The sequence below is a fragment of the Protopterus annectens genome, chromosome 5.part0 (assembly GCF_019279795.1).
Source record: "Protopterus annectens isolate FY-2018-M chromosome 5.part0, PAN1.0, whole genome shotgun sequence".
In the NCBI taxonomy this organism is placed as follows: domain Eukaryota; kingdom Metazoa; phylum Chordata; order Ceratodontiformes; family Protopteridae; genus Protopterus; species Protopterus annectens.
In genome coordinates, this window is record NC_056735.1 from 315,123,963 (window position 1) to 315,151,616 (window position 27,654).

Here is a 27,654-nt window from a genome sequence, read left to right on the forward strand (position 1 = left end):
TTTCAAACTTTATATACTGTACAGTCAGAGTCTGTATGCTTCACTTCATTCCCTTTTCATCCACATTTTTGCAAATCCTTGAACCCAATGTCACCAAAATTTGTTTAGATCCTGGAAATAGTCAAAACACTTTCAAGGTTTCAGAAGTTTTAATACATGTTCCATACTGCTTAAAATATCACCATGAGCAGAATCAGAGTTGAACAGCTGTGAAACATCTGCATGATAAGCTATACAGTTCGCTGTATTCTCTCTAAGACAAGCAAGCTGTTGCAATTTTCCAGGCTGTAAAAATAATAAAACATAAAGTAAATGCACAAAGTACTGCAGAGTGCTTAGAGATTGGCAAAGCTTCTTTGAAATGTTTTGCTCAGAAAAAAAGGATTCAGAACTATTTTACCATGAACTGTTCATTGAATCTAGAAGATGAGAGCTTAAAAATATTTATTCCTGAGGAAAATTTGTCTAAGGAAGTATATGAAGTGTTTGTATTCTAGTAATTGTATAAATGGGTCATTTAATATTATTTGCTGTTGCTTTAAAATTTGATATCTGAGGTAAGTGACATTATAGTCTTTGTAAGCATGTAGATGCTTACAGTAGTTGCATGCAGAAAATGTAACACATATTTGAACTGACTGTACGTCTTCAACAACAGCAACAGACTTACGAGGAGAATGAGGATGTAAACTTCACTCGTCAGAAAACAGAATTTTAAACAATTAAACCATTACTTCCAAATAAAATATCCAAAATAGTGTACATTGTTTTGTTTCTTTACTAATAGAATGACTAAGTATGTCTTGGCACTAAGAAAAAAGAAAAGGGGAAGATATTAGTGTTTTGAGAAGAACGGTATCTTCTATAGTCACTTCCATTTTAAGTGTATTTTAAACTTCAAATTTTAGTCATTTATATCAGTGAAAGTTGGCAAGTGATAGATTACAGAGTACCTAGTTGTATATTTGTAAGTGACATATTTGTGAAAGGCATTAATCTGAAAGGAAAGAAAAAAATGAAGGAAAAGGTCATTGTTAACTAAAAGTTTGGGTCATATGGCAGAGTTAATGGCCCTGGATGCAGACAAAAAGATAGTTGAAGGCAATCATAATATGAATTTTGTGGCTGTATCGTCTAATGTTTGAACTGATTTTAGTTGCTCTCGGGAAATTTACAAGCAAATTAGATGATAATGTAAAATAAGCAAATAAACTTGATTACCATAAGTTTTGTGGACAGACTGGCACCATATCGACACTGCAATAAGAGACAAGTAGTGAGGGAACAATTTTGGAATAACACACATAAATGTTATTGATTGGCTATGCACTGGTTGATTTTGAGGACCGATCACAGAAAAGAAAGTTGAAGGGAACTGGAATTCCTGAAGGAGAAGAGGGCTCAGTTGTATGAAGTATATGCAAGATAAAATGGTAGCATGGACAGGTTTTGGTGAAAGCTGTCCATGCAGAGAAGGCTGCTTAACTCACTGGGGAGTCAGTGTGTTTTGTTAGTGCAGTCTGAAACTTTGTATGAAAATAAGCAAGTGTTGTATCAACTTTGGTCACCAGTTAGGAAGTGTGAGGTACAGGGTGCAGCAGTGTTTAACATATTTAAGTTTGAGTGAATACACCCTGCAATGCTGAGTTAGTTTTTTTCCCCAGAGTGAGATTGTTTTCAGATCAATTGAGAGCCTGAGATGGAGTCTGCAGTTATGAGGTTGGAGGAAGGATATTATGGTGAAAATTTGGACATTATGGCTAAGGCTGAATTAAGGTCTACACAAGTCTTTTCCTGTTTGTAGGAGGATGATTCTTGATTATAGAATATGGATTCTCCCTCTCACATTATGCCATAAAGAGAGAGAAAACCCTATGACCCGTGTTTAATTACATGGGAAGCAGGAAGAACCAAATGGGAGGGTGGGAAAGATCAGCAATGTCAGCTTACCTACCCCATTGGGAGAGAGACAATTTGATCCTGCTGCTAGACACCTGCACAGGAGTGTTGAGATGCATCTGCCAACATTAAAAGGAGTTGTTACATTAATATGTGTTGCATGGAGCCAGGAGGAAATGCATGGGGAGTGACAGTAGCTCAATAAGATAGCAGCATGTAGCAGAAATCACAATTGTGATGGTGGGGGCCAGGTAAGGGGTAGGGTCACATAATTTATTAGACTTTCCTCAGGAAGAAAATAAATGGGCCACAGGGCTCTCACCTTTCCTGGGAAATGAGTGGGCTTGGCTTCCACCTCATATGGAGGAACATAAGGGTCCACTGGAAGCAAGAAAGGAAGTCACTTTTTTTTTTATTTCTCCAAGGCTTTTGAGTTTCTAATACCATGGCAGGAATGGATCCCATTCCTAAGTCAAAGTATAATTAAAGTTCATGAAATTTAGTATTTCCAGTCTTTGATGTTAGCCAGAAGTGCTCTTTGCAGCACCTGCAATGTGCCCAGTAATCACTCTTTCTGCGAATCGCATGGCGTTCTGTGTATTGGTGAAATATCCAAATACAGTTGTAAATTCTTTATTATAAGACCCGTTACTCCTACTGCTAGTGGAATTGTCTGGGTATCCTTCTTCCACATTGCTCTTGTTTCTGCCTGCAAATCCTGGTATTTGATGACTTTGTGTCCCTCTCTACATAAGACACTGTAGTCACAGAGTGTAGCAATTTCAATGATCAATGCTAGTTTTGTCTTCTTTTTATGGACTACTATATCTGGTTTTTCTTGCATCAATTTGTTAAATTGTTGGTAATGGATGATCTCATGTGATATAAACTTCATCATTTTCCATGTTGCTTTGTCCTCATGTTTCCAGTGTTTTTCAGCTACCTCAATGTTATAATGTTTGCATAATCCCCAATGCAACAGTCCTGCCACATTATTATGCCTTTCAGTATACAGTCTTTCTGCCATTAGAATATCACTACCAGCAACAAGATGTGACTGTTTGCAGTTCTATTTTACAAAACCTACATTTGTCTGTTTCTCCCACATGTTCAATAGACTTTGTAAACCAACGTATATGTAGTCCACTATCTTCGGCCGCCAATATTAACCTTTTGTCTTTTCATTTAAATTCACCTCTCTTTAACCATTCCTGTGTTAGATCCTAGTCAACATGATATTGTTCCAAGAGTTTTCTATACTTGCAACTATATTTATGCATTTTCCACATTTCTTGCCATCTGATCTGATCCTTCACCTTATATTCTTTGTGTGTGTGGAGGGGGCGGGGGGTTGGCACATTCAGTTTCTGCTTGATTTTTTTTTTCTACTTCTGGTTTAATTTCTATTCCCACTTGATGCTAAACCACACTGGGAAGTCCTCTTAGACTTATTCTCCTTGTGTTTCAAAACTTTCACTACGTTCAGATCTTGTGAGGTTAGCAGATATGCATGTAGTTCCACGATTGCAGATCTATACATGTATTCAATTTCAAGGAGGCCCGTACCTCTGTCATAACGGGGAATATTTAATCTTGGTATGCACTGATTTTTATAAATCACTTGATGAGCATGAAGCATCCTTGTTTTCCTGTCTAACCTATCCAACATCTTTTGGGGCCAGTCAATCCTCCAAAACTGTAAGTGAGGATATAAAGAGCAAATTGGTTTATAGCTTGGACTTTGCTCATAGATGTCAATGCTGTTTTCAGTTTTAATTTTAGTCTTCTTAAGTATTCCTTACTAAGTTTTATTTGCATTTGTTTGATCCTTCATCATTTCCCAAATATTTATACACTCCCTCTTGCTCAAGTTCTTTTATAGATCATTCCTGTCCCAAACTGATGTTTTCTTGCTGCTGCAGCTTTCCTGCCTTAAAGGTTGCTTTTGCATATTTATCAAGACCAAATTATATTCACCCTAATGTCTGTATTGCTGCTCTCTTTTAGTGTTTAAATATATCTGCTGCATTTTTTACTGAAAATATAACTCTGCTGCTTTGCCTCTCCCTTGGGACTGTACTCTGCGATCTGAAGCTGGAGTGGTCCACTACCTGCCCCACCATCTTCCACCACAGAGCTGCACTAGTTATTAAAATCTGTAGGTGTTTTTTTCATTAAAGTATCTTTCTTGTTGTTCTGAGTGAGTAGTGTGCACAGACACTAAGGCCTGCCATAACCCTCCCCCTTTTTGTCTTTGCAACTGACTTAAAATTAACAGCATCCCTTAATTAACAGTTGACCCTGATCTTCCTCCTGATTTACTGTTAGCTACTGCCCATAAAACTCACAGTGGTGTTGCCAGTCACAGTTAAATATAATCGCACTTTAACCAGTACCTTACCTACTCTAGTTCACTGTTTCAGTTCTTTGCTGAGTTCCTTACCTTGTGTAGTGGGATTCAGCCTGCTATGTTCCCACTCACTATCACTCGGGCTCACTTCTCTCCCCACCCTGCCCCTTATCCCACCCGCGCCACACCACCTATACCCCAATTTATTCATAATCACAATCACCTGACTTTCCTAACACCTCCCACCAAACTATCGCATCATCATCCAACCACTCCCACGTTTCCTTTCACCACCTGCTCATTAATTTGTTCTGTGGTGCTCTGCCATATCACACTATCCTTTCATCATCTAATAACTCCCAAACCAGATAACTTAACTCCACATATACTGCCACCACCTCCTTCAACTCTCGCCATGCTTGCACCTTCTATTTTTCTTAGCAGTTCTCCTCTCCCTAGGCTACCATCTAACTTCCTACCACTCCACTATCACTAACCACAATCACCTAAATTCCCCCATGCTAACCTATTCAAACACGCACCACCATAATCGCATATACATTTCACCTACCATCTTCAACCACACTCCCTTTGATCTCACCAAGCTCACCTACAAAGAAACTAATTATAAAAAACTACCCAGTTTACTCATACACCATATGATCGCCAGTTACCTACACACACTGACCACTGCTACTAATCAACTTGCACTCAGTGGCAACATCCACCCTAACCCAGGCCCCTCCACTACTATACCTACTGCTACAAACCTGCATGGACCTAATATCCCTTGCAAGCAAAAACCATCAGACCTCTTAATACACAGTATAACCATCCACAGCATCATGAATAAAATTGAAGAGCTACATGCCTCTATATCCTTCTATAACCCTGACATTGTACTCCTAACCGAGACCTGGCTCAAGCCCCACATCAAAGATACCAACCACCATAGCCCCTCCTGGCTACAACATCCTTAGATGTGGTTGAGTAGCTAAAAGAGGTGGGGGCATTGCCCTACTTTACAGGCATAACCTTGCTCTCCAACAAGTACGCAAAGATATCCCCACTTTCGGCTATGCAGAAACCCTGTTTGCAAATATAAAATTAAACCAGCAGAAACAACTCAACATTATAGGTGTCTACTTACCACCAGGTGACAATATTGCTACTCTCTAGAGTCCATTTTATATTGGACTTCCACCAGCCTCCCTCAGGAGACACTTATCCTGGGGGACTTCAACATTGATTGGGCCTCTATCACGGCATCCCTCCTAAAGTACCACTTTAACCTATTTAACTTTGCAGAGCTTATCCAAATCCCCACCTGTATAGACAAATCCACCAGAAAGGAATCCATATTAGATTGGATCCTAACTAACAAGCCTTCATCTCCCAATGTATCTGGTACGTTACCTGACTCCCTCAGTGATCATCTACACAAATTCACACTAAGACAGCACACAAAGCTCCCCATCCTACTTTTCTATCCGTAGTTCCAAAATGTTCCTACCAGACCAATTCATCAACACCTGAATAAAAATAAATTGGTCACCTCTTAAAACTCTACCATTAGAGGAAGCCGTGGAGTAGTAATACTACCTTCTTCAGTATCCTTAATCTTATGGCTCCACAACATATAATTCATACTAAAACCAACCCAGCCCCCTGGGTCTCAAAGGACACAAGATCCCTTCTCAAACAACGAGACATAGCTTGGGCAACCTGGCGTACCAACAAAACAAGTACAAATCGACAATACTTCCTAGAGCTCAGAAACAAAGCAAATAAACAAATACATAATGACAAAAAAGTTATTGCATCCAGCTACAAAAAACTCACTACAACAATCCACAAAAATTCGGTCCACAATCAACCACATTCTCCAACCAGGCAAAATCACCTTCCCAAACCCGATAACACTGAGGGGTGATAACCATAATATTGTCACCCAGTTTGAGTATTTCACCTCTTCCATACAAAAGTTATTCAACAATTTCTCCACTACGACTACTACAAATACCCCCAAAATACAAAACTGTCAAAGTAAGACCAACACCCAGTTCCTTCTCAAACCAGTTCCAACTGACCTAATTCGTAAACACCTTGCCAAATTGAAACCCATCACTCTTGCTGTTGATAAACTCCCCGCTGATTACCACCTCTGCCATCTCCTACTCTATTTCCATATTCATTAATAGACCTATAGCTGAACACACTGTCGCCTATCTCTGGAAAATTTCTTATGTTGTCCCCCTACACAAAGGTGGATCCTTGACGGAACTTTGTAATTATCACCCCGTAGCTATACTCTCTCCCCTATAAGAAATCTTAGAAAAATGTGTACGCACCCAACTTCTGAATCATCTTCTTCAATAATAACCTGCTAGCAAGTTCCCAACATGGATTTCGGCCAAACCATCGTACAACCTCTGCCCTTATATCCTTTACTGACCACGTCAACCATCAAATAAATCTCTGTAACTTAGTATCTGTTGTCTTCCTAGACCTGTCAGAGGCATTTGATATGGTATCCCACTGCAGATTACTATCGACGCTCTCTGAACTCAGTCTGGATAACTCCTCTCTACTGTGGTTTAAAAATTATCTGTCCCTCTGGCTCTCCTACCCAACAAACTAATATAGTACAGTATGCTGATGACACCACCCTTATTTGCCCCCTCTCTACAATTACTCCAAGACAGAACCCAGGAAGCCTTCACTACTATAGAAAAATGGCTAAATTCCTCCCAGCTCATACTAAACCCATCTAAGACCCAACTAATGATCTTCCACCCATCCAAAACTTTCACCCCTACCTCGCCATTCTCAATAACTTCCTCCAGTGATGCCCTTATCACACCAGTAGTCCAAGCTAAGCTACTAGGTATAACTATTGACCAAAACCTAAAATTCAACAAACATATAGCACTAACAATTGCCAAAGTTCATAAAAAAAATAGGTTCACTCTACCGCTGCAAGAGCTTCCTCACACAGGAAGCCAGAATCACTATCTCTCGTACCCACCTTACTATACACTTCCCCAGTTCTAAATAACCTAAACAAATCTGACCTTCTGAAACTAATCTACCTGCTACAATAAAATCTCAAAGTTTGCAACCAATGCTAAGTTTCTTTCTCATCACTGCCTCTCCCTAAGATAACTAGGATGGTTAGAACTCCCTAACCTACTAAAATACAATCGACTTCTCCTGACTCATCAACTGCTATACCAACCAAATAAAATACATGCCCTCTGTGGTCTACTCGCCTTCCATAATACTGCGCATCAACTAAGATCTTCCAGTACCACCCTACTGATGGTTACTAATTGCTTACATAGCTTAGGCCAATCTCTTTATTTTTGTGCAGTTGCTAAGGCCTGTAACTCTCTACCCCCTGACATTAGACGTCTAAATAGTAAACATACTTTCAAATTCCAACTAAAAGATCTATTTAAAACCTGGATATGTTCCTGTACAGAACCAGACTAATTTCACCTGTTCCTGACTTTCAACATCCCTAGATCACAGGTGTAATGTGTAGTTTCACTTAGTGCATAGTACTGTGAACTAGGTGTTTAGGCCACCTTTATAGTTATGCTAGTTTATGACCCTGTTTGTCTATGGAAACTTCTTTTTGAATTTATGTTCAAGCAATTCTATATTTGTTGTCTAATATCTTGTTTAATTGTTTCTCAATATTCTAACCACTGTATGCTGCATCAATTGTAAAACTCAGATTTTTGCTCTTTATATGTTCTATGCTCTTTGTACAAAATAGCTATTTTTTTTATATATATGTATATATGTGTGTGTGTGTGTGTGTGTGTGTGTGTGTGTGTGTGTGTGTGTGTGTGTGTATACATATATATATATATATATATATATATATATATATATATATATATAATTTTTTCTAATTATTTTTGTTTTTTGTAATTTTTTACTGTGTATTTAGAGCTTTTCTCCCCGGGCCTCCACTGAAAACGATCACCTTGTGTCCAGTCTGACTAACCCGGTAAACACATGGAAAATAAATAAATAAAATATCATCTGAAAAAGTTGTGATCACTTACAGTTGGACTTTTAGTTCCTCATCTGGTGAACTATACTGTTTTAAATCGTCTACAAAAAGAAGGTGAGAAGTCTTTACAATTTCTGGGTTTTCTGGGACCCAGATTGTAGCCATGACCTAATCTGTTAAGTAGACGACTTAACGGGTTAAGGGCAGGACAAAAGAGTAGCGGTGACAGTCATCCTGGAATATTCCCCTTTGAAGTTTTATCCCTGGAATAATAATTTACCCTTTATCATGGTTTAACTGCAAAGCGGTTTGCCACTGTTTCGTAGTTGCTGTAATGCAATCAATTAGTGTAGGATGTAGCTTATACAATTTTAAGCACACTCTTATCCATGAATGTGGGATACAGTCATGCTTTTATGTAGTCTGTCCATACCATACTTAGATTATTCCCCTTTTTACAGTTCTCCATTCTGACTTTGACAACAAATGATCCTTTGTTCCATATGACTTCTTGTAATACCCTTTTGTTCTATTGCCATTATTAAGTTTTCTTCTAAATGACTATAAACTCTGTTGGCATCAATTCCATTGTATAGTTTATACGTGGTTGGAAGGCAAGTTATTGGCCTAAAGTTTTAGGATAGGTTGCGAGTTTACTCTTAAGTAAGAATATTTTTTTAAACAAGAAACATCTTTATTAAATTATCATGTATGACATAGGCCATGTTACATTTATATAAATGACAATAAACCATAGCAACACAATCTCAGTTGCAAACAGTATACATTCCATATCGTGCCAACACAACTGCAGCTGCAAACATCGCACATCACTCAACATATCCAGTCATTGTTAGTCAACCCTTACATAGCTCATTCAAATCTTGCCTTCTTTAAAACCTTGTTCCTTCTCTGCATGTATTGATCCCACAGTTCCCATTTTTTTCCTATGTAATTTGCTCCTACCCTTTTCTAAAGATCCAGTTCCAGTTGTTTTTAACTCTGTTACTATCTTCACTTCTAGACTGCGGTGGTGGTGCTGCAGTAGCATTGTCACCTCACAGTTAGACGTTGCCCGTTCGATTCTCAGAGCGACTTCTGTGTCGCAACATGCGTGAATGGGTGTTCCTTCATTGAAGGTTGTGCGTTAGGCCCAGCAAGCCAGCACGTAAAACTCTACTGCCAATCATTAGCGGAACGGAGTTCCGCTGTGGCGACCCCTAACCGGGAAAAGCTGAAAGACGCAAACAAACCATCTTCACTTCTAGTAAAGTTGGTTTATACTTTGATTTCCATTTTCTAGTGATTGCTTTTTGGCAGCCATCATACTTACTCAGCAAGGCCTTACTATGTCTAGGCAATTCCAAGTTTGTATCTTAACTGAAAAAATCATTTCCCTAGTCACTCCAACTTGCTCACCCAGCAGCTCTGACAGAGCAGTCTGCAGGGAATCTTTAACGTCTACCAATTCATTCCACTCCCAGAAAATGTTTTCACTTACCTCTTTCTACCCCATCATACTTCCGACATTTGCTTTCTATCTGAGGAAAAATTACTTGAAGTCTGCTTGGGGTATAAAAATACCTATGTAAGCACTTCCAGGCAAAGATCCAAAATCTTCTAGATTTTGTTGCATATTTGGGAGACATTCATATATCCCTCCATTGTTTCTTTGTGAATTGCTTATCTAATCTCTTCTCAGTCCTTTCTAACCTCCTCTGATTCTTATAGTTATCATCCAATATTTTATATGCTCTACTAATTATTCCTTTCTTAATGGCAACTTCTGTTTTAGATTCTACTAAAAACTCTACCAGTGCTGATCTTTCATTTAGGACCCCCCCCCCCATTTATTTCACTTTGCCTACACTCTGATATCAATTCTTGATATGGAAGGCAATCTTTAGACTGCAGTCCAAATAAGTTCTTGGCATCTTCCCATTCCATTACCTTACCCTCTCTAGTTAATTGCTCCCAGTACCTTGGTTCCTTTGCCACTTTTCTCCAATATATTCTCACCTCCTCATGCTTATTGTCTGTATCCCTAATTGCAGTCATCCCTATCGGCATTATCTCCTTTCTCCATTCCTGTCTTGGCTTGGTTCCTAGAAGGCCTGTTACTTTATGAATATAATATTATGTATGATTATTATTCTCCTTAAAGGTCTGCATCCGAAATACCAGTCTCACCCTGTTACTTGAGCTTCCCCATGTCTCATCATCATCTTTTTCCAATTTGAATTATAATTAATGTATAGGAGCCTTAACTGTGTTGCTCTGAGATACCCCTTCAACTCTGGTAATCCCAATCTGCCCTGTTCTAGTGGAAGAATAAGCTTGTCCCACTTGACTCTTGCCATCTTCCCCTGCCAGATAAAATCCTTCAGCTCTTTATTAATTGCTATCCATAACTTCTCCTCTGATTGATAAAAGTATGCCTGACCAGTGTATAAGACTAAAGGGACTAAAAACATTTTAACTGCTTGTATCATACTATCAATATCCATGTAACAGAGCTTCCATTTTCTCAATTGTTGAGTTATCTTTTTAGCCTGTTCCCACATATCCTTAGTTGCCACACCAGTATAATTTTTAATCCATACTCCTCAATACTTCATTTTATCATGTCCCCATAAATATGGATATTGCTGAACCAGATCATATGTGGGGACATTACTGCTGTTGCTTTTGTTTTTGCTTCACTGCTGTTGCTTTTGTTTTTGCTTCATTAATTTTGTATCCCAGAAAGGTCTGAAACTGTCTCAGTATGTTCCACAGAACTGTAGTGTCCCTTTCTGTTTTTGTCATGTATAAAATAATGTCATCTGCAAATTGAGAGAGCTTTTCTTGACTACCATACCAATTATATCCTTGAAGTTTGGAGTCACTTATTTTCCTTGCCAGTAGTTCTAAATATGCAAATAACAAAGGAGAGAGAGCACATCCCTGCCTGGTTCCTCTGCTCAAGCAGAGAGTATCAGAAAGGACCCCACCCACTTTAATTTTCACCTCCAATCCTTCATATATCCTAATCTACCTTATAATTTTATCAGAAATGCAAATGCTTCCATTGCTCAGCTCATAAAATCCCAGCTTACTCTGTCAAATGTTTTCTCTGCATCAAGACCCACCAGCAACAGTGGTATTTTCTTACATTCTGCTTCCCTCTGGATCATCACTGTTCTGTTTATGTTGTCAAATGTTTGCTTCCCCTCCACAAAACCACATTAATCCATATTTATCAATTTTTGCCATCACTTTTGCCGTTCTTTTAGCCATCATAGATATAAACACTTTTTATAATCACGATTTAGTATTGAAATGGGCCTTTATGAAGCTGGATCTAATGGATTTTTACCCTCCTTAGGTAGTACATTTAACACTGCTTTCTTCCAAGATTTTGGTACTTCTCTTAAAATGCTATTAAACAAAACCTTTAATATCTTCATCTGTTTTTCCCTCCTGGCTTCTAAACTTCCACATGAATACCATCTAATCCTGGGGACTTTCCTGTAGCTTGGCAATACATCACCATTTTTATCTCATCTCCGCCTATCCTAACTGTTAGTAATGTAGCCTCCCCACTCTCTAGCCTTGGCATATTTTAATTCTTCCATAAACATTTCTATTTGTACCTTTTCTTGATTTCCATATTTCTCTGCTTTATATAGACTTGCAAAGAATTTCCAAAATATTTCTAATACTTCTACAGGATCCATAGTTATTATCTTCGTTGTAATAGGCTCCCTAAGCTTGGTGACAGCCCTTTCTACTTTCTGTTGTCTGAGTCATTGTGCTATAAGTTTTTGTGCTCTAGAGTTATTATCAAAAAACAGTTGCTTAACCGCAATCTTTCTAAACGCATACATATTATCAAGATAGTCCCTTATCTTCTGTTTAGCATTTTGTAATTGTTCTGTGAGATTCCCCCTATTTTGCAATACTTTAATATTGGTCAGTCCCTCTAAATAATTTTTGTAACTTCTTTACCATATCTCCCTTTCTTTTATTTCCACCCTATTTTTAAATTCCATTTTAATTTTATCCCACTCCCTAGCTATATTGTCAGAAGAAGTTTCTCCTTTCTCTAATAGCTCATGAATCATTTCCACTATGCATTCCTTTAAATTCCTCTCTCCTCAACAGATAGGTGGCAAAGCACCAGTGTCTCCTTTTTATTTCATTACCCTGTGTTTTTATTTTAGTCTTAAGTAGGAATACTGTTTTTCCAGTTAACCAGGGTGGTGTCTTTTCAGGGTGTGCATATAAATAGTTCTTACTCATGGCTAAATCTTCATATAAAGATGGTAATACTTTTAGCCAGAAGTTAGGTACTGCATCTAGGACTGGAGTTTCCAGTTCAGAGCTTTTTTTAACTTCAATCTCTCTGGCTGTTACTTCATCCCATTTCCTATCCTGTACATTTGAACTTCTTATTCTTTCTATTACTTCTTCAGTCCATTTTGCATCTTTATGTTCCACAGGATCTTCATAGATATTTCTGCAAAATATATCTATTTCTTCTTCTTTTTTTTTTTTTTTTTTTTTTTTTTTGTGGTGTTTCGTTTCCCAATTCCCTGTAAAACGTTTTTGGTCATAAATAAATTGCTTATTGTGTACTTTTCATTTATATTTATCTGCATATAAGTTTTTACCTGTGCTGATGTTTTTAGTTTATTTGCGATAGTGCACAATAGATCTTGATACTGTGCATTGCTTTCATCACATCTGTCTTTCAGTATTTTTGTTGTTCTGTTCCTTCTTCTATACTCTTCTAACAGTGACACTTCTTGTCTTAATAGTTTCCTCTATTCAGTACTTCCATAATGGCAATCAATTTCTCCTCTTACTTTGGGCGTGCCTTCGTTGAAGGTTGGGCATCGAGCTGGCACCTCGCGTTTCGTAAAAATCTACTGCCAATCATTAGCGGACCGGAGTTTCGCTGTGGTGACCCCTTACCGGGAAAAGCCGAAAGACAAACAACAACTTTCCCTTACCACCCTGTGTTTTTGTGGTAAAACTTTATCTGTTATTAATTTAGCTGCACAGTAATATATCCTGTTTTCTGTTATGTCATACAAATCTCTATGGGCAGTCCTAATTACTGTGTTCATTTGTTTTATCAAACTTCTAACTTTTTGGGTCTATTTCTTTCATTGATCTTAATATGTCTGTCCATCTCTATTAAATCAAGCAACTCTTCTCTTAGATAATTTTCTTCTAAAACTGAGGACACATTCTTTGTTCTCCGTTTCCTGTGGGCAGTGTATAGAAAGTTCTAAAGCAACTTCCTGTGCCACATTCTCTTCAGTTTCATCCTGTGTTATCTGTTGCTCTTTCATATGGGAACTCACTGGCCTGTCATTCCACAACATTGACTGCATCAGAGTTGTCACAGGTTCCTGTTCCTTCCCTTGTTGTGCAACTCCAACTGAATGATTGTACTGGTTTTCTATGGAAGGGTCCAAAGTATCCTCATATGGCAACTGAACAGATGTTTCTCACTCCACTGGTTTCTAACACTGCACTAGATCTACATAGGACAATGAAAACCCATCAGAAACCATAAACAACTTAAAAATAAAAAAAAAAAATATTAGATTAAGCGCTTTTATCCACTAACCCCGTGGACTTCATCAGAGTCTAAAACCATTTGCCTTGAACACTTTTTTTATGCTCGTCTATCCAGTGAAATGTGCTGTTATTCATTAATTACTATAGTCTTCTCTTAAAAAAAACAGCACATGAAATATATATGTACAACCATAAAACACAATAATAGGTCTTCCACCCATTTTAACTAACTGATTGCTAGGTAGAGTTTATTATTTTTTAACTGTGTAGAATTTTGGCATAAGTTTTTCAGGTAGTAATTTAAGGAGCCTTGCTATAAAACTACTTTGTACTGTTGCACAGTCTACTTTGTAACACATCAGCTGAGTTCTGGGAGATGAATGAGTTGAGATGAAAAGTCGTATAGATCAATGACCCAGTGTTTTGCAACTATGCATACTGTCTTTCAGGTAACTGCCTCAATAATATTCAAAACAGTAAATGATTCTGCTGGCTACTCCCAGCACTGAAAGAAACATACATGCAAGAAGTAATGCTCCTCCATATGTTGGTTTAGATTATATGAATGTCACATTCTAAAAAATATTCATGGTGTAGTCATTTTGATAGCTAATCCCAGGAAACAAAATTTCATATTCCATATTTTTTCTTAAGTTGGTTTAGGTGCTGATATGCTTGTTGCATTTATTTAATTTGATTAGTATGATAATTTTAATTTTTTCTGTTTTGTTATGCAGCTATATTCATGCAATGTTTTACTTTTGGTACTATATCTTCAAATGTACCTGTTTGGTCAAACAGTGTATGGCAGTGTGTTTCTGGTGTGTGTGTGTTTGTATATGTATATAGGGATTGTGTTTGCTTTATGGCATTCACTTTCTGCCTGTATGTAAATTGCTTAATTTTCTATTTGTGGTGTTTGTGACTTTCACTTTCATCAGGCAATTCTTTACATTTTTTGGATGTCTTTCACATTTTTGAGTTTTTAGTTTATGACTATAAAGTAGGTTTTAATTTCTGTCACAATCTTGATTCCTGTTTTGGTTTATTTTTATGCAGATGGCCTGCACAAACCTTATTCTTGTGCATGGAACATATTTGATGCATAGCTGGCTAGCAATCCGGTCATTTTTTCCTTGCCTATTTTATATTTTCTCTTTTATTTGTTGTAGCTAAAGATGATTTTTTTAAAGAAATGAAAAAAGTAGGAATGTGGAAAACTGCCCACTTTTTTTATTTGAGTAGGATGTTCTCAACAATTAACTGATGTGTTGCTGCACAGAAAAGTCCCTGAAAGGAACTGTTTGAAAAGCTGCTGTAAGAGGTTTGCTGACTTTCACCTTCACTGTTGTCAAAAGTTCCTGTTAAATTTAAGATGAAAGCACTAATAAGTGGATAACATCGATTGTGATTTGTTGCATGTATTGGTGGCTTCTCAGTACTTGGATTGTGGATATGTTTTGTGGTGTGATTGTTTTTTGTACTGAATCAGAAAAATATGTCCAGATTCATAAGTGAGTTCAGCTGCATTACTGTGTTCTAACTTCAACTAAGTGGCAAGAGGGAGAAAGACTGGTTGTCTCAGTGACGGTAGTTGATTTTTATGAGCTTCATTTCACAGGGGATGCTGTTAGAAGTTAAATGAATTTATATTTATTAGTTAACTGGGAAAGTGGGCTGCTACAGAAACCTTTTCAGCCATTTCTTGATTCATTAGGGGATGACCGTGCATGTTACATAGAACTTAAATGTGAACAGTAATGATCCAACATAGTATAAATGCAGTAAGCAATAGGACAGTGGTAAAACAAAAACTTGCTAAGTGATGAGACATTTTACATTATAATTTAAGAAATTCTTGAAAAAAATAGTAGTCCAAAACCAGTGTAAGTCTACCGAATAGGAGGTAGAGAATATAATGAGTTGATGTAAATTAGTATTTTTATTTATTAGAAGCAGGGTTGTATTTTGGTTAAAAAAAAAAAAAAAAACAGGCAAATACTATAATGTAATAAATGTAGCAAAGAAGATTTATAGTATATTCAGATAAGTAGCGCAAAAGCCAACAGCTATTACTTAGAAGATTTTGTCAAAATCATTTGTTGACTTGAGCATAAATGTAAGGAGAGCTATAATGGACAAAATAATTTATTGTCATAAAGACAGCTTAATTTTATTGAGTTATCATTATTCTGTCTACTGTAAACTAATTACTTTGTTTATGCACATTCTTTAGGTTTAAGGAAGATTTTGCTGCAAGTGTTATCCAAAGGTCTTGGCAGTCTTACCGAGACAAAAGGCTTTTCTGCCTCTTAAAGCATACTGTCCGTGCAGCAGTAAGTATCAGTCACAAAGGCATAATATTTCTGAGCAGAGCTGCTGAATTTCTTAGTGATGTCAAATGTTTATTTAACGCTGTCTGATGCAGGTTCCTCTTCTCCTCTCCAAATCTGTAGATTTTGAATTTGATAGCCTCAGATGGTATCTAAGGGAATATAGTCTGCAACTTATAATGATTTGTACAATATACAGTATACCTTTGCCTATCTTTCATGTTCAGTTTGCAGGCAGTCAAAGAAGCCTTTGCAGGTTTCCCTTTTATTTAGGGTCCTATGACAATGAATGATTGTGCAGCTGTGCCTTTGTACTCCATGGTGTTCACTTATAATTTTTATACATTTAAGAGTTAAGCATACACACCTGTTTTGGAAGAAAATATATCAAGAATATTGAAGAGAAGTTAAATATTTCAACACTGGTGATTTTATCAGGAGAACATCAGTGTGAGGGAGAGGCAATAAAACTGTATTCTATTCACCTGCACTCACATCACAGAAGCTCAGTCACAAGAGTTCAGGAATAGCAACTTATGAACACAGTCTTGTAATGCAAACACCTGATTGAGCAAACGACCAAAATCCAAACGGCCGGACATATTTACGTGAAAGTGCTCTTCACCGAAGAAGCACTTTCGCATAAGTTTGACTGTTGCCGAGACTGTACTACGGTGCTGGTAAGGGAGATTTCCCTTTTCTCCACTGTAGTGTGGTCTCTGAGGGAGAATATTGAAGTGGGGGGGTTTGAGGGGCACAGCCCCCCACATGGGGCGTGCAGGGGGGCAAAACCCCCTTGCTAAAATGTAAATGTTGCGTTTTTTTTTTCACATGCTTTAACAAAAGCGCTTTTTTAATAAAAGCGCTTTCGTTAAAGTGTGTTTGGGTTTTATGGATTTATATATATATATATATTGTGTGTGTGTGTGTGTGTGTATATGTATATATATATATATATATATATATATATATATATATAAGCAAGATACAGACAATTCCAGCTCAAGCTAGTGTGATAGGGTAATCATGATCTGTGTTAAGTTGGTTTATTTGTTTGTCTTGGTTGACTGAGAAAGTCCGACTGGGTAATTCCCATTTTCAACAGAGGCCCAGGGAGAAAAGCTCCATTTGCTTACATTTCATTATACTAAGTTCCAGTCAAACACAGAGCAGTTAAATTTCTATTTACATTTAGACAGAAACAGTAGTTACATGTATACATATGCATTCTAAGATTTTACAGAGGTGGAAGTTACTAAAGAGAAAGCACACATGCAACTTAGTAGATTGTACAGGCAGCAGTTATGTATAAAAATTGTCTTGTCTTTCAAGTAAGAAGTTGAATGTTTAAGGAGAGTGTTTGGTTACTATCAGTTGACTGTAAGCTAATACGTGATTTATCTTGTAATAGTTTAGTGTATTTCTAGAACCCACAGTAAATCATTTTAATCACCTTTTATGTAACCCTGTATGAAAAAAGGAAAAAAAAAATAGCAAACAGATGTATTATCCAAACAAATATGCATAAGTAATTTAGCAGCATAATCTGCAAATTAGTAAAGAAGTTATTTTAGTGAATTCAGAGCAAGAACATGCTACCTCCAAATACAGACACCACATTTTAAATGATAATCTAAAATATTTGGGTATATAATGTCTCATCCATTCTTGAGCAATGTGAATTTGTAACTCATTTTAAGTGGTTGGTTTGAGCTAGCATTTTTTTTTTTTTTTTTTTTTTAAGTAGGTTGACTTCCTGATAACTACAATAGCTCTCAACCTTCCATCTCCAAAATAAGGAACACTCGCCTTCATAATGTGGAACAAATGGGCAAAATGTGGAACACATACTAATGGCTTACTAACAACTTCATCTAGGAAGGTCATAGGATGGTTAAAATATATATTTTTACTTATAAAGAAGACCCTTTAATGAATTAATGTGATTAATTTCTACTAACCATGGATTCCACTTAAAAAAAAATCCCTAACTGAATGTGGAACTTTGAGGAACATGAACTTTTTAAAACCCCAAATGAGGTACATTCCTCATAATGAGGTACACTTGAGAGGTATGGATTGCTAGCCGAGCAGTCTTCAGGAAGCATAATTCAATTCTACAGCTGACTGAAGATGATAGAGTCCTTCACAGAGATCATGTCAAGCAAATCTTTCTGGATATTTTTATGGTATTTTTCTCTCTCAGTAGATGAATACTACTTACACACTGGAATATTTTGAAAATAAATCTGTCTTCTAGTTCATAGCAGAGCTTTTATGGGTAGCAGCTGTCTTATCTTAGCAGGGCTGTATGCACAGACTGAAGTCAGACTTACTTTCTGACATACTTCAGTATTTTAAATAGACTGTTCTTGGCAATAAAAAAGATCTTCTGGTAGATCTGTAGCCTAAAAGGAGTTTAAAATGATTTTACCACTTTTTTGAAAGCTGACCGTTTTCACAGTATTCAAAGGACAGGAGCCACTTTAAAATGTAGGAATACATTTTGTACTTTTTCATCCACTTATACAGGACTACATGCTTATGTTCAGGTCAATGCCAGTTTGTATATATTTGCCTTAAATCATTTTGTCATACTTTTATTCATTTGAGACAGTCTTCTACTCTGTTTCTCCTTTTTCCCTATTTTCAGCTCTTACTGATGGTACACACACAAATGCCTCCTGCCTACTTTATTTTGCACCACCTTTTCCATTCACTCTACCTCTACTATCTTGCTGTTTGTTCTTTCCCTAATATTTTCCATTCTACTTTCCCTCCATTCTCTTTTCTTGAATCCACTTACTTTAACTGCTCTAGAAATGGACTCTTCTCTCCTTACCTAATCTAAACTCCAGTCTATGTGGTTATTACCTGAAAACTTCTCTACTACTACCCCTATTTATCTATACTACATTGCAACTATACCTATTGGGCTTTGATACAGCTATGAAACTGTTTATGAATGATTTTTTTAAAAAATGATCTATCCTGAATCTATTTTGCATATGTAATTGTAACTACTTAGTGCAGTTTATTGTAAATCTATAACATTAACTCTCCCTTGCTACTATTTGCTCATAAGCTTACTTTGTATCATGATGTTATCCTAGTAAGAATATTATTGCAACTTTTTTCTCTCGTGTACTTTATCTGGTTTCATATTGATATATGGAACTTTTCTGCCTGAGCCTCCACTGAAAGGGGGCTGCTTTGGTAACCCAGTTGGGTTATCCTAGTAAACAAATATTAATAAAGAAAATAATAAATAGTTTAAAATGTGGAATATGGCATGTAACTGGTAGATTTCTGTGTATTGTTGTATGTTTTACTATGATAGAATGTAGAGATTATTTTTTGTCAGTAGTCTTGTCTTCCTTAAAGATTCTCCAGTGTGGCAACCACCTTAAATGTACATAGGCACGAGATCAGGTTTTCAAAAGACTAAGTTAAATAAGAGCAACATTCTAATGAGTTAATCTGAGGTAACAAGTTTGAATTGCCTTAACATTTGCATAATGAGAAAAACAATGATTTAATGCTGTATCTACATATATAACCTTCATTTTCTGACATGGATGATCAAAGTTTGTAAATATGTATTTTAAAATAAACCCTAACCCAAAATTATTGTCTCGTTTTAACACTCTGTTATCAGAAAAATCCCCCACAATTTTAATCCAGAAAATTGTTGAAATGTGACTTGTAATAACTCTAAAGACTTTGAAGGGTATGAGGAAGATGCCTTTCTATTGGTCTTAAATTTGGTGGCTTCCTCCAGTCTATCTGACCATTTATTCTTGGTGCTTTTTCTCCACATTGCATGTTGATCGTCCACCCTCCTGTTACATGACTAGCCCATTTATTCCATATGGATGACAGCCAGTCATGGGAGGCAGTCATTCAAATTGACATAAAGTTCCACATTATCTAGGGTTACCACCTGTCTCACTTTGTGAGGGACAGTCCCTCTTTGGGCAGTTGTGCCCTGCAAAAAAAATTGTAAAAATGGCAAATGTCCTGAGATTTTTAGGACAAAATTATTTCCTATATTTTATGTAATAGTTGCATAAAACAATTGCTCTGTATCTGAAACCCCAAAATGTTATAAGAAACAGAATAAGCAACTAAAATGCTACAAGAATAAGCTTTTATTTAGGCAAAAAAGTGAAGTTCTGTCCTTTGTACTGGCCATGGGTATGTTTCAGCCTGCAAAATCTTGACGTTTGTACTAAAAATGTCTCACTTTGGGCATTTGAAAAGGTGGCAACCCTAACATTATCCATGTAACAGCCTGATGTGTGTTTCACACAATGCTTATCCAGTGACTGAAATACACTTGCATACATGAATAAAATTAAAGCTACTTTGTACTAATGCACTGCTTGATGAGCACACATGTATGAAACCTTTCTGCTGCATGCTGCAGCACTTGCTTCTGCCTGGTGCCAGTGATGCAGCATGAACTTCCTACTTTCACTCATGATGGATGAATTAGCATTGGTCAGTCAGTTCCATCTTGATTCTCCAGCATCCAGGTTACTAGATGATCCCAGGTCGTCTTGGTAGTAAGGGCTTTATCCTTTTTTCCCATAGAACTTGTATATTTAAGCATACTGAGATGAAATTCACTAGGAAGATTCAGAGGTTTTTATAAGATGATGATTTGTGCCATCTTGCAGTCCCTAAGTTTTACCATATCCACCCCTTTTCAAGAATCTGCAAGCATTTCATGAGACAGTACTCAGTACTTAAGAAACCGAATGGTATGCATAGTGTGTTTAAATATTCAGAATGATTTTGTAATTTGTCTCAGGATTTTAAACTCTGTTTTGAGTGCTGTCCTCTGATCATTTCAAAGTAGCTATAGTAAAAACTATTTCTAGACCTTTCCCTTAATTTCTGATAAGGATTTAAAAGTTACTATACCTATAATAAGACAGTGTGTGGCAGTTAGAACCTCACATACATTTATATGTATGGTTAACTGTCAGTTATGTTCTTGCTCAACTCATTTTAGTGGTCGGTAAATCTAACTTTGGTATGCTGATTTAACAAGGCAATCATTCTAAAATAGTGCAGCTGTTATGTCTCTTCTCATCTATTACCTTGCTGTTTAATTTTTGTTTGTATGCTTTTACTAATGTGGTGATAAGAAAGCATAACTAGCTTAAAGGCAACCTTATTCAGGCAATATGGTTTCCAAGGCTAGAGGTTTGCCAGTATCTGCTGATTTACTTTTTGGCTTAAGCATCTGTCTTATTCATGAGTTAGAAACCAAGGGAAAAACCGTGGAGAATTTTTCTAAATATCAGAAGGAAATTTTTTAATCAACATGCATCATTTACAGTTATATAGAATGCAATCTTATAGCAAGAGTTGTGCATCTGCATTTAGTAAAGGGGTGCCAAGTTAAGATGTCAAAAGTTCCTTCAGGGCACCTCTCCTCTTCGTCAAACAAATGCATCACTTCTGAATTAGTCTTTCAAACTATCTGATATTTTGCAGCAAAGACCCCACCCCCACCTTCTCATTTACCTCTCCCTCCAAAACTCTTGCTGTTGGGTGGCAGAATTTAAAAATAGTTAGATAACTGGACAAACATCTTAAATGATCAGATTTTAAAGGGAACCCTGAAGATGGGATATAAGATAGAGCCTTTGTTAATATTCCTATTTCTGAGTCCATACCCACAGTATCCAAGCCTCTTCTGTTCAGAACAAAGCCCCTTCTGAGAAAATAAATGATGTGGAAAAAGGAGAGTAAAGAGTGGACCATCTGTTTACATGTACACAGGGTACTATTCCAGGATCATCTTCAGAAAGAATCACTGTAACAGTAAATAACATTTGCATTACTCCACCTTACGTTGATTCTCCTGCCAGCCTGAACTTGCAAGAGTAGTGGTATCGTACCAGTACCTTCTCTGCATACACTAATGAAGGCTTTGCCAGTGTTCACTGATATAGGTACAGGTGTGGCTTCTTATATGCCATGCTAATGCATGCTTTCTGCTTGCTTATCAAATGACATATCTTCTTGCCTGTATGATCTGTTTCATTAGCTAACTAATTTTATTTGTGTTTTGCAAAGACTTTGCTATATCAAAGTTCATAAACAAATGTGATTGTGGCAGACTTAGAGCCACTGACACACTTTTTGATTCAGAATGCTTGTTCTGTTTTGGGCCTGATCATTACTATGACTAAGAACACTATGTATTTTGCTGACTTGCTAAATATTTTAAAGACAAAATGTGCTGTTACTACTTATTATAAACTGGAGCCTGATATCTTTGAAGTAGTAGTCCAAAAATTATTTTTCAGAACTAGGTGTTACAAACCATTAAGAACTATATTGACCTGAGCAGAGATGTAGCTAGATCTAGTGCCCTAGGCATCTTCCCAAGACTGGTGCCCCCTCAACTCTCCACCTCCCAAAAAATGTTTTCCTGAAGTTGAGGAGAAAAAAAGACTTTTAAAAACAAAACCTAACTCTACTCTAAACTGCAACTGCGGCAATCCTCTTGCTACAGTTACTAACACTCTGAACTTTTAAATACAAGTGCTAGTGCAGTACGACCATTCATTTAAGATGCAACAGTATCACCCAAGGGTTCTTAAGTAAATGCTAGTACTACAGTTATACCCCATCAGCTGCTGCCAACTGAGGCCCCTAACAGCTTGTGTCCTTTTGTCAAGTCATGGCTATGGCTCTGCAATCTTCGGTGGAAATCAATGCTTCACTGTAAAAGTATGGCTAAAGACTTCAAGTGAGATAATAAAAAAGCCAGTCTCCAAGAGAAAATTTTCCAGAAAACATGGTCACCAAATTGGTCAACTAATGTACTTCTTAAAAATTCTGAGACCATGATATGTTTTTATATGTAAAGGACTTTATGCCATTTTCTACCAACATGAGTGTTAACTTTGAAAGGTCTAAGTCATTTATCAGCCCAGTCTTATCTAACATGCAAGTTGATCTGCCGTTGTCATTTTCATTCATTCCTCAACTGTTGGGTCTTGGATCCAACTCTGACACTTCTTCCAGATCCTTGGATCTAAACTCTGAAGCTTTTCCCTTTACCCATAATGCCCGCCAACCCAACATACCACACATCTCATTTGCTGCCATATCGCTACAGATATGGATCCTCTCATTCACGAGCTAGTGGTGTTTTTTTTCTAAGTTTAAACAGTGAGTTCCTTAAAAATCTTCTCCTTAAATAGACTATTTACTGGGGGGGGTTTCTCTTACCTTCTTCCATTTTTCCAGTATTTTTTTTCTGCTAGTTTCCCTTTGTGATTTTTACCAAGAACTTGGTATTCCTGTCTGGCACCATTGCTGGTACTTTGCATTTCTTCTCTCTATCCTATTCCTATGCCTTTTAGAGTATTCTTGCCTACCATTGTTGGTAATCTTTCCTAAAAAAATAAGTATTAGAATCTTCTTAGCTTTATAGTATTTTGTTTTTCTTTTGGGCCTTTCCTTTCTTTAGGTATGCCAGGATGGCTGATACGCCAACTGGCTTCAAGAAGTGCATCACCTGTGGGCACAAAATACCCACAGGGAATGAGACTACTGCTTGAGCGCTGCCCATTTAGGTGCAGATTGCAACATTTGTGCCAGCTTCAACTCGGCACTCACAGACAGATGAAATAAACTTGTTTTGAAGTGTCTTTTTCCTTTCCCCTTTTTCCTGTATTTAGGCTGACAAAGGGAACCCCAACTCTGCTCCCAAGGACAAAGACTCTAGAAAGAGATCTCCAGATCCTATGACGTCTTCAGCGCCCTCCTAAGAGGCACCTCCAAACGTGTTAAAGTTGAATCCAACCACTTCAGATCCCTCTGTTCCAAAATCAGAATTGCCTTGGATCCAGACACCTCTTACTTTACTGAATCCAATAACTTCTTGACTCCGCTCTCCCTTTTTGTCGAAGTCTTCTCACAACCACTTTAAGCTCCTGTCTCAGGTCTTTCAGAAGTTTGTCCAAGGCTGAAGTGGATAGGATGATGAGGAAATTCCTCATGACTCTCATCCAGATGGGGATAATTCCAGCTTCATCTCTCATCAGATCCATGAACGTGCCTGTGTCTATTCCCCCTTTTCTCCTTCTCCAATCTGACCTGCTGTCTTGGAGCCCTCAGATCCGAGATCCATTGGAGTGTCTTTGGATCTGAAGATGTTTTTTTTTCGACTCTGTTCACTTCCCTAAACTGTTTGGTTCCAAGTCTTATGGAGCTAGAGGATTCTTGGAGCCAAAGAGTCAGCACCAGATCCTGGGGACCAGAGTTAATTTCAAAGATATTGGAGCCATCCCTGCTCCTCTGAGATTTGGCTATGGGTAGCTCAAGTCTGACTTTATCCTCAGGTGAAGTCCTTACAGGGTCTCACGGGTTAGCAGTGGAGGAAATGTCAGCTCTGCTACCTCTGGCTTCAGTCTCACCTAAGCTTTCTGCCTTTGAGATTGCAGAGTGTTTTCTCTCTACCCAGAGAAAGGACATCCCTACCCCCTTTGGATCAGATCACTCTTCCTCCTCCTTTAGGTCTTTGCTCTGAGCCTCATTCTTCCATTCCACTGAGGCAGCCAGTCAGTCCAAGTCTCCAGTCAGTCCCTCAGGATACCCCTAACACTTCTGATATCTCAGCAGACCATTCTGCTGATGAGGTTCCTTGGAAGAGAAGATGTAAAAGGAGACACTTAGATTCTTCTCAGGAATTTAATCTGTCACAGAGGACACTGATTTCAGTGAAGGGAAGGGTCCCCCAGATCTCCACCTGAAGACATCTCCTTTGGAGACATTGAACTCTTAAAACAAAAAGGTGGTGATCTTCCAGCACCCCTTCCCAAGAGGAGTTAGTGTTCCTGAAGGCTTTCAGGTATGGCCTGGCTGCCTCTTGGTTGACACCTCCTGGCTGATGAACTTTTAGACCTCATTTCTTGCCAGGCATGGAAGGAACCATATACTGTGGAACCCATCCCTTAGCAACCAGATACATTTTTGCTCCCCTGAAGGACAGGACACATGGGATCAATGAGGTCTCAGTTGATGCCATGGTTGTGGCAGCAGCCATGGAAAAAGAGCTTGCAGAGCTGTCCTGTCCATCCCTCTAACTGGAGTCTATGGTCTTGAACAGATTCAGTAAGTGAGTTTATGCTAAGGTGGCCTTTTGCTCTGTGGAGGTTGAATTACTTGGCACACTTCACAAGACTGCAGAAGGATTTGACTAAAGAACTCTTCAAATCTTTTTCTCGGTCCATGTCTGCGGAGGGCCAAAATAGTCTCCTCACAACTGGCCACCCTTCAATCTACAACTAACGCATCCATAAGGCTGATTTCCTATGCAATGGAAGGTACCTCATGGTTGGTGGGTTCATGCATAGCTATTATACCTATGCAACTTTGTGGAGCCCTTCAAATCTTCATTCATCAGTGCTCTGTTTGGCTCTTCCTTATTTGGCCCTAAAGTAAAAGACATACTCTCCAGATGTGAGCAAGAAGGAAAGACCTTGTTTGCCATAGGGATTTGTTTTTCGACCTGTCAAGACCTTTTTCCCAGAATCCGTGAGGCGGTAGAAAAATATGGTTCAACAAATCCTATAATCCTTTCCAAGACTCACGAGGAGATAGTTCTTCCAGAGGCAGAGGGAGGGAACTGTAATGGAAGATGCCCTCCACAGCCAACCCTGCAGCAGAGGTGGCCCACAGAACCAGGTTTTCTGAGACTCCTTCTCAAATAAACCCTACCAGTACTCCTGAAATGTGGCCTGATCGTTGCCCTCCGGAGGCAGTTAGGGGACATTTTTCTCTGCACCAAAGAGCCTGGGTATCCATAAAAAATTCCTGGCTGCAGTTATATTCAGAGGTTACATCATACCATTTTTCCAAATTCCCCCTATAAGAATGAAAAGAAGACCTAATGTTCCACCCAACCAGAGGGAAGCAGCAACCTTGGAAATAGAAAAGCTGCAAGAAAGAGTCCTCCAGATGCTCTCCCTGAACAAGTAGGATCCGGGACCTGCTCAAGATTCTTAGTGCCAAGAAACTGAGTAAAAAGCATATGAATGAACGAGATAGAGTACAAGAAGAGCAGAAAACGATAGATAGTAATAAATCAGTAGAGGTTGGAGAAGTAAAAAATAAAAAAGCATTATGTAATGGTAGAAACAAATGATAAAGAAGAAATTAGTTGGAGAGTGGCTAAGGGAAGGAAAAATTCTATTGGAAAAAGGGCAAAAGATGGGAAGCAAAAATTTGAAGGTTTAGGTATGAAAGAAAATAAAAAGGTAATGGGTAAAGGGGAAAATAAGTAAAAATCAATAAAAGAAAAGCTGAGAATCTTAGCAGTAAATGTGAACAGTATAAAGAATACACAAAAGTGTATGTGTTTTAGAATGGTGAGTAGCACTTGATGGTGGATATTATACTTGAAGATACACGATTTTTAACAGAAAAGGAAAGGTTACAAGTAGAAAAGTTATGGGAATGTGAGATTATTTGAAATATAGGGAAAGAAACATGCTTAGGTATTATGTAAAAGTTCAACAGGAATCTTGGATTTCTCATTGATAATATTGGGTAGAGTAACAGTTGTAGATGTGACATGATAAAAGCAGGCTTATAGAATTATTGCATTTTATGCATATATTATAAAGAAAGAATCCCCCTGTGTAAGTATGAATGAGGGATTTTAATTGTGACCTGAGAAAACAGAAAAAAAAAACAAGTCAACAAGGAATAATGAATGTAATAAAAGAATATATAGAATACATTTAAATAAAATAAGCTAGAGAACAAAAATGGGAAGTTAAAAAGATAAAACAGGACAATGAATATCTAGACAAAGAAATAGCATTGGAAGAGGTGAATGTGTTAAAATAGTAAATGTGGAATCAGCAATGGATTCTGGATGGGATAGAATATTTTATGTATGAAGACATGTTGAATGGTAAAACTAAATATTTGTTGGAGCTATACAATTATATGGAAAAAAGGGGGAGGAGGACATAAATTGGATGCTGATAATTTGGTTTCTGTGAAAATAATAGAAAAGGTATTATAGATAAAGTAAAATTAGAAAAGATATTTAGGAAAAGAGGAAAGGGAAGTCAAACATTCTTAATGATAATAAGAAAAATTGTAAACAATATAACAAACAGGAAAACTGAAGTGTTTGACAGGATACAACATGAAATTTTATGGGGCATAATGAACAAAGGTAAGTGAGAAAATAAAAGTATTTGTTTCAGCGTATGAAATTAATAAAGTAAAAGTTGTAGTGAAATAGTTTGTCAAGAAATAGATATAAGGAGTGGTATAAGACAGGGATGTCCAGCAAGTAGTAATCTGAAGTTGTTAATCTTCTTCCAATTTATCACTGATGGGTTGGCCTTTATACCAAGCTTGCGTGCACCAAAAACTCTCGAGCTAAGCTGCTACCCACAATGCCCTTCACTCAGTTACCTCAG

General features: G+C 37.5%; 1 protein-coding gene across 1 annotated transcript in view; it reads left to right on the top strand.

The window, feature by feature from the left end:
* Positions 1–27,654, top strand: part of CCHR5.PART0HXorf58 (chromosome chr5.part0 CXorf58 homolog) — a 776,822-nt gene that overhangs the window by 181,853 nt on the left and 567,315 nt on the right. Inside the window, exon 4 of the mRNA XM_044072297.1 lies at positions 16,087–16,186. Coding sequence (XP_043928232.1) covers positions 16,087–16,186 — 100 coding nt within the window. The remainder of the gene's footprint in view (positions 1–16,086; positions 16,187–27,654) is intronic.